The 14386-nt window shown below is 35.6% G+C and overlaps 1 protein-coding gene across 6 annotated transcripts in view; it reads right to left on the bottom strand.

Annotated features, from left to right (window-relative positions):
• LOC140150449 (RNA-binding motif, single-stranded-interacting protein 2-like) overlaps nt 1–14386 on the bottom strand; it is a 435798-nt gene that overhangs the window by 79558 nt on the left and 341854 nt on the right. For all 6 annotated transcript variants that reach the window (XM_072172466.1, XM_072172461.1, XM_072172467.1 and 3 more), the window contains exon 7: nt 2689–2747. In XM_072172466.1, the coding sequence (XP_072028567.1) occupies nt 2689–2747 (59 nt within the window). The remainder of the gene's footprint in view (nt 1–2688; nt 2748–14386) is intronic.

Consider the following 14386-nt stretch of genomic DNA (forward strand, 5'->3'; position numbering starts at 1 on the left):
AAAAAAGCCTGACCGACCGACCCTACTTGAAAGGTCCGTCCACCCGTAGAACAGGTTTTCTTTTTTTCGTCGCCTAAGTAGTGCCACAAGATGGGCTTTTTATCAGATCTACAAATTCTGTTGCTTCATTTAAGCAACAAGTTTTGGAGTTTTACCAGTCCAAATTTGCTCGCACCTTTGATGCAACTTCTGTTTGCACTTGGACCTCTTTTGTAATTGTTCAAATTGCAGGCAAATGTAACTTACCTGCATTTTCCCCCTCTAATTTATTTTTCCCTTCCCTTCTTTTTTGGTTTTGGTGGGGCGGTCTTAGAGGTGCCTGGCACCTGTTCGCTCCAGCCATTCACTGGACTTTTAAAACAAATGTTCCTTTCATAATATTGTGTAATTTTGATGAAACTTATGTGCAATATTATATTTTTTTTTTGTAATTCTGTGCCAGTGATAAAGTGTAATAAATAAATAAATAAATAAATAAAAAGTACAAAATAGACTTAATTTCTCCATCCCTTTTCTCCACCTAGTGCACAAAACACAGAAAGTCAACGTAGATTTGCTAAAGCTAGCGGAAGACAATTCACTGGAACCCATCAGAAAGAGTTCATTCAAACAGCACAGAAGACGCTAATCTTAAGACTTGTACACAGCCAACAACAGCTTATTAAAGTAGTGATGTCAACTCTGATCACGACAGAATCAAGACGGCACTGACATTTTTGTTCACTCAAAGTTAGACAACAGAATGATGTTGGCTACAAATATTTCCACTATTACTTCCATCTTTGTCTAAACAACATATCGGACAGCAAGTTTGGTGGACACAGAATCAGAATGACCAACTACAACTTCTCCTATTCCCATCAGAACTTAAGTGTGTTTTCACACTTCCACACAGATCAACCGTATTTAACAAACACAAAATAGTTACTCAAGTACAAAAAACAAATCTAATTTCTCCATCCTATTTCTCCACCTTTAGTAGACAAAACACAGAAAGTCAATGTAGATTTGTTAAAGCGAGCGGAAGGCAATGCACTCCAATCCATCAGAAAGAGTTTATTCAAACAGCACAGAAGACGCTAATCTTAAGACTTGTACACAGCCAATAACAGCTTAAGAGTAGTGATGTCAACTCTGATCACGACAGAATCAAGACGGCACTGACATTTCTGTTCAATCAAAAGTTAGACGGGTAATATGCATCTGTCTGACTTGTCAGCACGTTCAAAGATGAGAGATGTTTACAAATGCAACTGAAATGGTGAAAAATGGTGAAAAATGATCATAATTGGGGATTACTTGCCACCAATGAATTGACTAAAAACAATATGCTGCTTCATATAATCAATCAGGGCACTTTACCGAGAATCCACAAAATATATTTTCCTTGCAATATTACTCTACTCTTTACTTTTTCAACAACCACAGGCTTGCCTATACCCATTTTGGATGGATTTTCATCACAGTTTTTCAATTTAAATAATGTTTGAAATCTAAGTCAATTCTAACTGAAATTTGTCAAATCCTTAAATGCCATCACTGATATTATTGGATTTGCACATCCATGTTAAAATACCAAATTCCTCAACAACAACATAACTTCTACAAGTACAATCCTTGATCACAAGCTAAATTCATCTCTTTCACACTCACACCCAATTTCATCTTGGTTGTCTACATGTACTAGCGCTCTCAATGTCCCAAGTCTCCGTCACGTACCTCCAGGTCGTAAGCGACGAAACAAGATTATCCCTGACAAGATTAACGTGGGATACCCCCACAATGATGCCAATGGCGTACCTAACAAACACTATGTCATTAACTACTCTATAACATTTAAGTACGGTGCGTAGGTTTTGGACACGCTATTCCGTGTACAGGGTTGAGCACGACAATGATGAGTCTGAATGAGAGTATCAACGAGAACACAGCTGGAGGCCAATTCTTTTGCCTTTCACCTGGGATGACTGGGCCAGAGTCCATGTAAACATACAGATATTAGATGTTAAGATTGATAAATTCATTCTGGTATCAAAGTGCCTTTTCAGAATCTGGGTCAGGTATCTCGTGATAAGACGCTGTCGTAATTATTTGATTTATATGACAATTAGACGTGGCGCAACAGAAAACGAGTGAAATATACCGACTGCATATTGTCCTTTAGGGCACATGAACGACGTTCACTGTACATAACTTGACAGGCTAACATTTGTAACAAAACTTGCAAGACTTCAATACAGAATGTTTACATTTTATTGCTCATAAAAAAATATAATGAATGAAAATTTTCTTTGAACTTGTAACCTTATGAACATGTCAGATACGATATCTTACACTTCCCATAATGCATTTCTTCCATTTCAATTTTCTATACTGATTTTCTATCCAGTGCAAAATGGGTCGATAGTAACAAAAAGTACCTCAATGAACAGAGCACATCCAGATCTTGCAAAATATGTTTATTTCTTGACTATCGACCCATGTTTAGCCAGTCTATTCTCAAAATACAAATAAAGGGAACCTGTACAAAGTAATAGGAATGTTATTTGATGAAATGAGGGGATGTATCATGTTGCAAAGGATTCTGGGAAAATATTGTTTTAATGGGGGTAGACTTCTATCCAACATTGAAAACAAAACATACATACAAATATTTTGAAAAAAAGAAATTGCTTCATTTCTACTCACCTTTACACCTTGCTGTCAATTTATCCATTATTGCCTTGGTTGATACAATTTTACCATATCTGCATAAAAATAAGAAATGAAAATAAAGAAATCATTAGTTAAATCTTTAAAAAATTCAATACTGCCCTTTAAACATAAAAAATATCCAATATTGTCCATTTTTTATGTGTGAGCTATGCAAGGCATTAAATATCAAATAAATTTAACATTTGTCCTTTAAACATCCAATAAATCCATCACTGCCCTTTAAACATCAAATAATGCAACATTGCCCCTCTAAACATCAAATAAATCTAACATTGCCCTTTAAACATCAAATAAATCCAACACTGCCCTTCAACTCTCAAAAGCCCCATCCCTACAGCACAAACCCAGGTCTTTAGTTACCCCGCTGTATAGGAGATCAATTCTCTGTAGTGAATTGACATCTATACCTTCATCTCATCTCACCATGATATTATCTTTCCTCATCATGCTCATCTCAGTCATTATGATTAACATTTGACTCAGACTGGTATAATAGAACCGACAGAAAAGGGGACAAGTGCAGTGTCTTTTAAGCACGAGAACTGGATCTTCTCCATGACACCTATATAAACGGTTATTAAAGTTGGGAGGGGGTCCTCAAGGGTGATCGGCTTCTGATCGATAGAGGACTCAAGCCCCTTCCCTGCTTTGGTTATTAATGCATCTTGCTCATTAAAACAGTTATGCTTTTATTTAGCTTTTTTTTTAAATCCCTTCATCCTTTCCACAGACTATACTTTTTAGGCACATTCTCTTACATTTTCAATTGCCATACATTTAACTTGTTACAATACCCTGAGGAAGATGTTAGAAATATCTTCCACAGGGAGTATCAATATCAAATGGAATGAACACATTAGGCACTCCAAACGAATTTCTTACACCCTCTGAAAAAAATACAACAAAACCTTCACAGAGGGATGATGAGTTTCAAATAATAGAGTTGGTTAATGTGCTTCTGTTTGAAATTCATACTCCCCCCCCCCCATGGAAGATAATTATTTCCACAATCTTCCACAGGGGGAATATGGCCTTTAAATGGATTAGCCCAATAATCAAATTCTAACTCCAACCTAATCAAAACCCTCGCCCCTCCTCCTACCCCTTCCGTCCCATCCATGATACATCTCTTGCTTGTAGATTTGCCCATCTACCATCACCCCACCCAATCTCAAAGTGTACATTTTCCTCAATGCAATTATGATAACAACATTTTATAAGCTCTACCAAAACCTTAACCTTCCTTCCTCCTCACCGAGCTCTCAAAATCCCTTCCATGAATCACTTTGTGTTAAATTGTCTAAACGCCATTTCACCGATTGCCAATGCTTGGGGTTTAATACCATTTTATAATTGCCCAATCTCAGCACAATATCACCTTTCTTTGTCTCGCCATTGATAATCAGAACTCCTACCAACTACCAAAAAACCATCCACCGCTCCTCTTTAAAAACCTTCCACCATCATTCCATCAGACGTTTCTCACTTACGATACCCCCACGCCTGCATGGGGGATTTATCCAATCATTTTAGATTCCCATCTTCCGTCACTCCCATCTCATCACTATATCAACTTTCCTCATCTCAGTATGATTAAGGTCTAACTCCTACAATTCAATTACGTTTCAACTGCGTCTGGTGATAACCACATTTCGTCTGTTGCTTGGGAATACAGACTGGGGGTAAAACTACCACTTTTTAGTACATAGAAATCCAAGTATATCTGCAAGGATTGCGTATATTCCTCCAAAACTGTCTTCATCCTCAAGTAGAACAAAAAATCCACTGTCACTATGGACCATAATGGCCTCATCCCAATGGCATAATTCAATAACCTCAATTAAACAATCATAATGCAAAATTTGTCCTCAAGTTACAGAGTATGAGTTTTTGTACTCAAATTTTCAAAGGTCATTCAATGAATGTACAAATGTATTGGGGTTTAAGAACTGTGCCCTGATAGATGAACATGTTTTGGATCTTTGTGCGTATGTATCTTTGTTTTTAATGTTTGACCCTCCTCCATGCATCTGGCATTTTGAACCCCTTCCTCTAAAACTGCTGTTACTGACATCTGTATTGACATTGTGTGTTATCATCACTACTAAATAAATATATAGGGTTCTATGTCTATTCATCACTTGCTTATTATAATCTCGACTATGATGAAACTATCTCTACTTGATATCACTCTTCTGTGACTATACCATGTATACCCTGGTATTGCAACCTACAGCAGCTGAAGTGAAGGGAGTATCCCATCATGCATTGCATTGTACCTGCTTGCTCTAAAGAAAATCATTTTTATACAAAACAAAAAAGTAAGAGCTGGTTAAATAATACGACCTATGAATAGTTCCATTATTCCATAAACTTTAGGTATCATGATTTTCCAAACGAAAGCCTAAGCACCTCTGATTTTTGTGAGTAATTGAAAGTTGAATGAGGGATTTTGTGCACATTTTCTATGACAAGTTCAGTTCTATTAAATGTTATAATGGGACAGACCTTTGAGCTGCTGTGATTGCAACCTAACTATCGTTACTTGATATTACTTCAGACTCTTCCGTGACTATAATGAGTGATCCCCTTTTAAGGTTAATTGTATACTCAAAGACTAATTTTTAGCAGTTTATTAAAAGGCTCAGGCGTCACATTTTGAAACAATTCAGCATTCCACTCTAGTACACAAGTAACTCGTTAGTGTAATTTTATACACTAATTGCTAATTTATGATCATCCATTCAGTAACATCGTCAACTAAACATTTTTGATGTTGAAAATTTAACACCAACTTGACTTAAAACCATCAACCACTAATTATCCAATACTGGCTTCAAACTGACTATCATTCCATATGCTCTGACCCAGGGTATACAATAACCATATCTGGCTATTGCATTTGAAATTCATATAGTACACCTCTTATGGACGAAATGACTTTAATCTCCCACATAGGGGGTGTAGATTTCAAATGCAGTTGTACATTATACAGGTAACCCCACTCCCTGTGTGGAAAATTAGAGTCATATCTTCCATGGGGTGTATGGATTTCAACCAGAATAGCCCATTTGTCACGATTTCATCTTCTTCACTTGCCGACACCCTTGCAAAGCCAAAAGCCCACTTCAAAACTCTAAAACACCGGCTGGCTGTGTTAACTGTGTTAAGGCAAGAAAGTCTGTGTTCTGTCTTCTACTTCTGTGGTTAAACTAATCGATGGGGACTATTATTACCCAAGTTGAGTGTATTCTTGACCTATATGCATGCAGAGAAGCCTATTAGTATAGATGTGCTGCCTGCCTATCTTCAAACAGTTATTTCATCCTTTCACACCGGCAAATAACGTAACTTTCGATATTTTGCGATCAAATTTATTTCACTACCATGATTCAGTTGAGTGTACAAGTCTGCGCTGCATCAAAATTCGGCATTCCGTAGAATCAAACACAAGTAAATATAAAATGCAATGTCAATTTTTTTTTTCCTCTCGGCAAATATTATTAGTTTCACACATCTAGCATCTGTATCACATGAGTAGAAGTGGTGAGTTTTGAAGCAATAATAACCTCATCCCTAATGGCCTAGCTAAATTACCTCCATTAACAAACATAGTACAAAATTTGACCTCAAGTTGTAGAGTATGAGTTTTTATACCCGACATGATCAAAGGTCATTCTGTGCACGTAGAAGCCTATTAGGGTTACAAAACTGCGTACTGGCAGTGAGTATGCTTGAGATCCTATAGCGTAAATTGCTTGCACAACTAACAACTTCCATGTATGTACACATGATATATGATGCTTTGCTAATATGAAACATTTATACTCAGGGAAAATATGAAATATTTATACTTTAGAAGGAAAGTGATTATTTGCTTTTCAAACGAGGATGCACGTACCTTAAAGACTGGGACAAAAAAACTAACAAAATTGTGGTGTGTCTTCTTTTACTACTAGCGGTCACCTGTCTTTTGCCGTCACCATCTTTCACGGTCAATGTCTTTGGTGGTACTGATATTTTATATAATTTTTTTAATGTTCTATTTAATGTGATTAGTGAGATGAGAGGATCTTGTCATTTAGAATTACAATTTCAATGTTTGAGTTCATTTTTTTACCTTGGGGTGCACCCCATTTTGAAAGTTGTGGTGCAATATCTTGGCCAAAAGTCACCATGTTTTGGGGACAAAGTGCTGTAGAAATTATCCGCATGCTTCGTCTGCATTTTTTAATTTTGTCCTGGTATAAAAAATGCAGCGAATCGAATAGAGTTTGAATGGTGCCCACGAATGGTGTTAGAATTCCAATTTGCCATAATGGAACAACTAGAAATCAAGTCCAGACAAATTAACTTTTGACAATACTGATTTGACAATGAAGCTCTGTCAATTATTGACAGTAAGCTCTGTCAATTACTGACAGTAACATTTGGCAGATTTGTAAATATATCAAAAAGACATCAGGCTCAAAAAATACAATTATATAGGGGCGATGTGCGATTCGCCCCCTTATTTTCTAAAATAGCCCCTGTAAATTTAGCAACACTCAAGGGACAGGAATGGTTGACAAAACAGTCCATAGAAAGAAACCATTTTATTGTCGCCAAATAAATAAATTCTAACAGCTAAAATATTGGTATCTTATTTTCCTATTTCCCATCACCTAAAATTTTGCTTTTAAACTTTCTCAGCGCGGGTGTCGAATGCAGACGACACGTTTCAAAAAAAAAATTAAAATTCAAACATTTCAGAATTGTAAATTTTCATGACCATATTTGGAATCAGCATGAAAAATGCATTAAAATGAGTACAAACAAGCCTAGTATTGGTTTAGTGGTTCTTAACATAGCTCTTGATATTTTCAGAAAATATCTCAAATCTGTGATTTTTTATGTTGAAGCCTATGGCTAGCATGCAGAGCATTAAAGCATTTAAAAATACTTGAAATTTGCAATCATATGTTGAAATAAAAGAGGAACTTAAAACAAATGCATAAAAATATACCTATTGACAAATTCACTACACATTAGATATAGCTATTACTTATGATGAACTTTAATGAACTCATTCCGCAATGCATTATGTTATTGACTATCTTTTAAGTAAATGCTCTGAGCCTGAAAAATGATTTTATTGAAAATATTATATTTCTGTCTATTATTAGTCCCTCTTGAATTTTGTTCGTCAAAAATAGTCTCGTATCGCTGCACGGCACCGACTGTGTACAGCTAAAAAGGTCAGATTTTGCATTGTAATTGCTTCTCGCCGAGGCCAAAAACACCTACAGGAAGTCGGGAGCAAAACATAGGCTTGGGAAAGATCGTTTGTGGAATAATGGAAGACATAAACTGAGCGAAATTGTCATGATATGGGGGTACATGACTGAGCTTGAGGCAAACATAAAAGTATAAATGCTCATTCTCAGTTCAGTTCTGTTCTGATACAAAACACTACATGACTGGAGTTGTCTATATATAAGCTTTCCTCTGAAAAAGTAAACATTTTTAAACAGTGAAAATCAGTCTCACATGGTATCTATATTTTGGTCTTGTTACTCCAAATCATTTCCATAATTTTGTATCATATCTGCTTTGCTGTAAGAGAGAATGGGTGCTTCAATGGTTACAATTTGTTATTTTAAATACTGTATATGCCAATATTTTCGCATACAGATATTTTCATGGTTTCAAGTATCACTGACAATTTTGCGAGGTGTTAAATTTGCGGTTGTTGGCAACTTACGTAATAAAATACATAAGAAATTTCTTCGTTTTAACATATTCGCGGGTTATTATTTTCGCGGGCACATATTCATCCGCGATATTCGCGGAAAAATAAAACAACCGCGAAAATTTCAGCGTATACAGTAAGTGGTAAAAACATTTTAAAAGTGCGTTCATTTTTCATAATTAAACCACATCCAGTAAACCCTTGATTTCAAATTTGTTGGGATTCAAAACTAAAATTAATTGATGAGGAAGAGGGCAACACTGAGCTGCATATTGGGATTCTTATTGAAGCATAAGGTGATTTACTTTGTTTCATTGTGCAAAATAATTCATTATTACCCTGTGGCAAGACCAAATAATATGTAAATAATATGCATATTTATGCATGCTTGGTCTAATTATTCAGAATAGCAATTTTTTTTTTACAAAAGCCAATACAAGTAGATTGCGTTACCTAGATGAAATTTGTATGATCCGTGTTTTATTTTATAGAATATACAGATGTCGTTTAAGAATAGACTGAATAAGAATAGTCTAGATGAATTAACTCTCTCCACGCGGGTGTCGACTGCAGACGACAAATTTTTAACAAAATTCAAAATTTCAAAAATTTCAGAATTGTAATTTTTCATCACCATATTTGGAATCAGCATGAAAAATGCATTAAAATGAGTACAAACAAGCCTAGTATTGGATCAGTGGTTCTTTAGATAGCTCTTGATATTTTGAGAAAATGTCTCAAAACTTGGACTTTTACGTATGTTGAAGCATATGGCTGGCACGCAGAGCATTAAGAACCTAGTTATCTGAAAAAGTGAGATCTTTGTGCATGCTTTACTTTCAAAAGATGAGATGATCTAAAATTTATTGGATTTTGTGTGTATAGGCCTATTTGGATTTTGTGTGTATAGGCCTATGTAACAAAAAATAGCTAACTGTTACACTCTCTGCATCAGATTACAAACATCAGATATTTCCTTAGCAATTTGCAAAATTGCTAAGGTCTGTTTCTGTCAAGTTCTTTCTTTCTTTCTTTCTTTCTTTCTTTCTTTCTGTCAATCTTATAATGAGCCACCGTAGCCATATGCGTTGAGCCATGTTGACCATAGTTGGTCATTAGGACCATTGGGTGGGGGGGACAAATGAAACATGATCAACTTCAGGTCAAAGGTCATCCACTTCCTGTCAATGGCCAAAAACGTGATTTCACTAAAAATGCTACTTCTTCCACAAATTATACAGCACGATGTTGGCACTTGGGTACATGCATCAGCTATACCCAGTGTCTAAAACTTATTGTCCAGAATTGGGGTCAAAGGTCATTAAGGGGATACTTTCGGTATATGACCAAATACCCTAAAATGCTGCTGCTGTCGCAAATATATATGGTACAACAATGTTACTTGGTCATCAGGACCAATAGCTGGTGGCACAAATGTCACGTGACCAACTCAAGGTCAAAGGTTATGGAAAGGTCATTATGGTCGAAAATGTTATTTCCTGTTATTTTTACTAAAACTGCTACTCCTTACACGAATTACACAGCAAGATGATGTCACTTGACACATGCATTAGCCTTGAGGTCAAAGGTCATACGAAGGTCATTATGGCTGATGTGATTTTCTGTTCTGTTACTAAAAATGCTAAGTCATTCCACAAATTATAATATAGCATGATAACATTACACATTGTATTCATCCATTGGGGTCCAAGGTCATTGGGGTCAAAGGTCATGCAGATATTACTTCCGGTATGTAGAAAAATACCTTAGGAAGTCGCACTCTAATAGCGCATGACCAAAGTTGCACAGAAATATTTACATGAATATTGAATAATTTTTGGTTAACAAAATGATTTCACAACTATGGAAAATAATTATGTAATATAATTAATAATTATAAGGCCAAATAAAAAAATAAACATGTTTCACATACCCTCCCGCTTCCTTTTTTGAGGTTTCTTCAATTATATATTTATTCTATATATCTAGGAAGCAGAAATATCTCTATAGCCTTGCTAATATACAAGAAACACTTTTTGAAGGTTTTATGAAAATTAGAGGTGCCGGCCTATATCCTCAGAACAAAAATAAAAAGAGGCCTCCTCCTTTTTCCAGGCATTATTGTGTATGCTAAAACAGCTCAAATTATGGGTATTCACACCGATTTTGCCATGAAAATATAAAATAAAAAGCCCCTCTTCCTCCTTTTTACAAAAACCCGGACTTGAAACATGTTTTTTATTTTACTTGGCCTAATTATATGACACTACAAACTTCTGTTGTAGTTATACATGTATATTCCAATGAATTACACCAAACTGCTGGACCTTTTGAACTCACATATGCTATAGGTGAGCTAACAAATTAACCTTGCTCCCATTGTCCCTATGGTCAATTTCAAATTACAGTGCATTTCAAAAAAGACCTCTCAGTAAAATCAGCATTATTATACTACTGCTGGCTGTTTATATGCCTTAATACATGCATGCATGCTAGATAGCTGGGCTAATTAGCCATAGGCCTAGTTAATTAGCTATTGCTAAGGTCGCGTATATGTGTATGCGCAATTTAGCTCTAGTTATAACTGAATTTAAAACTCTGTACACAAATCTTGCTAGGCTGCCTTGGTACATCAAAATATTGAGAAAATTACTTCTCTTATATATTTGAGTCACTTTAGGGAGCGCAACACTAAATCAGCGTCCCATAGGATAATGTGTGATTTCGGCCTACTTCAAGCGCCATTTCTGATGTCCCTGCAATACTTAGCAAAATAAATTTGGTATCAAATTAAAGCTCTGTATCTGTAGATTCCAAAACTTTTGTCGGCATATATCGATGACCATTGACTTTTTTCGCTATTTCACGGTGCAAAAAATAAGGGCTAAAAATATACTAAACTCACCACTCACATTTCAAAATCGGAAGTTGTCTTCATCCGCCACAGAGATTTGCTTTTGAGATAAAATGTCCGTTTTTTTCTACATTTTATCATTGAAGACACTTGTCGAATTCATATGAGCTGATATTGAGTGATTTAGAGTGAACATGTCGGTAGATATGGTCGCTACAATCTCATATTCACTATGGACTATATTAGCCGAATTTTGTTCTTACATAAAATGCGTAGTGATTTAGTGTTGCGCCCTCTTTATAACACATGGAAAACGGAAAACGAAAGTCAAAATCAATGAAACTCAATATCCAACTATATATTCTTACATGGAAAAACAGTGGCATGATCGACGGGAATTATATAAAAAAACATAATTTTTCACCAGGTTCGCCATCGCAAGTAATAAAAGAGACAAGTAGAAAAAGTGATCCCGCCTGGGAATCGAACCCAGGACCTCAGGTTTACGAGACCTGTACCTTATCCACTCGACCACGGGAGCTTCATGATTAGGCTGCTTGAAATCCAAACCCATAAGCGGTCACTTACATGTATCTCCTATATATTCTTATATGATTTCATTTACAGTTTATTTGTAAACTTATGCCTAAAGTTCGATTTAGACTCCACATTGCTGCCACAACGAAATTTGAGCTAGCTTTTTACGAGCTCAGTTGTATTTTCATTGCTGATGAGAGTTGAATTTTGTTCAACTTTTTTGCTCTCTCTCTCTTGCATTGATTGGCAAGGTCGGCATTTACTATGGAAGAATAGAAACAGGACAGCAACATTTTCATTGCAATCGCGATAATCACCCGGTGTTGTCACTTAACATTCAAAGGCGTAACACATGATCGTTCCCTAAGTCAAAAATACCCCCCTATTTTGCGCGGTTTCAAGAACATTTTCGTCATTTTTTACCCCTATTTTACATGAAAACGTGTACAAATTAGCCTTAAGAAATACCCCTATTTTTTGCATTTCAAGTACACTTTTACAAAAGTATCCCTTTTTTAACATTTCAAGAACACACACAAAAACACCTGTTCTGATTCATTGTTTTACTCCGTTGTCCTTTTAATATATAAATGAGGAAAATAACAGAAAAATATATACAAATACATCCAATAGGATGCATCATGTGTTTTTTATGATACAGTTATCAACAATGTAATCTTTCCTCCCGCTTTTTTTTTTTTTTTTTGCAAAATAAAGCTTGAATGTGACCAATACATAAACTGACTGACAAAAATTACGAACTCTGGCATTTGCAACGAATTCCCTCACTAAAACCACTATATCAGCACCATCTTTAGATATTTTCAAGAAAAACCTCTAGCTTGCGGTCACCAAATAGTGAGCGATTTGCGGTTTTCGCCCTGCTGACTACAACTTCAAAAGGTTCAGAAGGAACAATTCCTTTATGATCAGGTGCCATTTTGAAGAGTTTGTGGCTCGGTTTGTGGGTACCCAGTTTGTCAAGGCTCCGGCGGGTGCGTCATTAATAAAGCCAATGAAAAAAGTCTCATGGAATCAGCGGCCAAACTGGGTAAGTCCCCAGTGACGTAATCGGTGTAAACAAACCATGAAACAAATAAAACCGAGTCGAGCGTGTTGCTGAATATTTAGGCCGGGATATTAGGAAGGCAAAAAAGTTTCACAAAAGTGAAATCGGGGAGGAAATTGAGCGAGAAATGGTAAGATTTCTTGGGATTTCAACATTATGATGATGATGATTCACAGAAATATGTACCCTATTTTTTAATTTCGAGTACACCGTCGTCAAAAACAACCCTATTTTTTAAATATCGCGAACATAAAATGTTCGCGAACATAGTTTAAAATAACCCCTTTTTTCGCGAAATTGGGAACGATCATGCGTACACATAGTCAATGTTAAGTGACAACACCGGGGATAATCATTGCAGTATATTTAACTTTCATCACGCGATGCTGTGGTGTAAAAAAGTATCCCGTGATGTTGCAATGTGGAGTCTGAATCAGACTTGATCTAGGGTGGAAAGTCAATTCAATGAAGAAATATTTATTACAAAGAAATTATGCTTTATCAAACCGGTATGTGTTCTTTTTTTTTTATTATGTGGCCTATTTTCTTCACAAAAAGGTGTATTTAAATGTATTTTGCTTCTCTTTTAATACATTCAGTTAAGAGCATAATACTCAAGAGTGTCTCCTAATTTCAAGAAATTGTTTTTACCCCTTTTCATCTTCCCTGCTTACACTAAGTAAGTGTTTCTAATAAATATTGATGCATTTTATAGTAAAGAGTCCCCTAGGGTATCCTGGACAAAGTGTGATGTAAAACTATTATGTATTGATGAAATAGTACATTACACATTCTCACTACTAATAAGTCAAACCAATACATCTTTAATTTTGAAATAACAATTAACAAGTTCCAGAAATGTCTAAATGACTATTTTCAAATGTTGATTTAAAAAATTAAATTTAACATGTTTGCTCAAAAAACTCTTCTATTCAGAGAGGCAATCAGGCTTCTTTTCAATTTTCCAAAATTGTAGATTCAAATTATTTTCATCTCAATCAGCAAACATTACATGGAAACATACATTGGTTAAAATGTTACTATAACCAATTATAAAATATTAATTAAATACTTTCACTAAGTTTCCCTTGTGTATATTGTATAATGAAATTTGGATCAATTATTAATTTCCAGGATTTCTTCTTGTCACTCTTCAACTTACACAGGTTCTCACATGCTATCATCATACATGTCTCCACCACCCTAAGAAGATTACCAAAATTTTCACATTTCAATTTATATAAATCAAATTACACTTTCAATTTGCATAATTTGTCTCAAAATTGGCTGTTCCAGTTGAAATCCACACGCCCCCTATGGAAGACATGACCTTAAACTCCCACCCAGGGGGTGTTGATGTCAAATAGGGCCATCCATTCAATGTTGTCTGCTCCAAAATGGGTTATTCCAGTTGAAATCCATACACCCCCTATGGGCTACATAACTTTCATCTTCGGCCACACAGGGGGTGTGATTTCCA

The sequence above is a fragment of the Amphiura filiformis genome, chromosome 4, assembly GCF_039555335.1.
Source record: "Amphiura filiformis chromosome 4, Afil_fr2py, whole genome shotgun sequence".
Lineage (NCBI taxonomy): Eukaryota > Metazoa > Echinodermata > Ophiuroidea > Amphilepidida > Amphiuridae > Amphiura > Amphiura filiformis.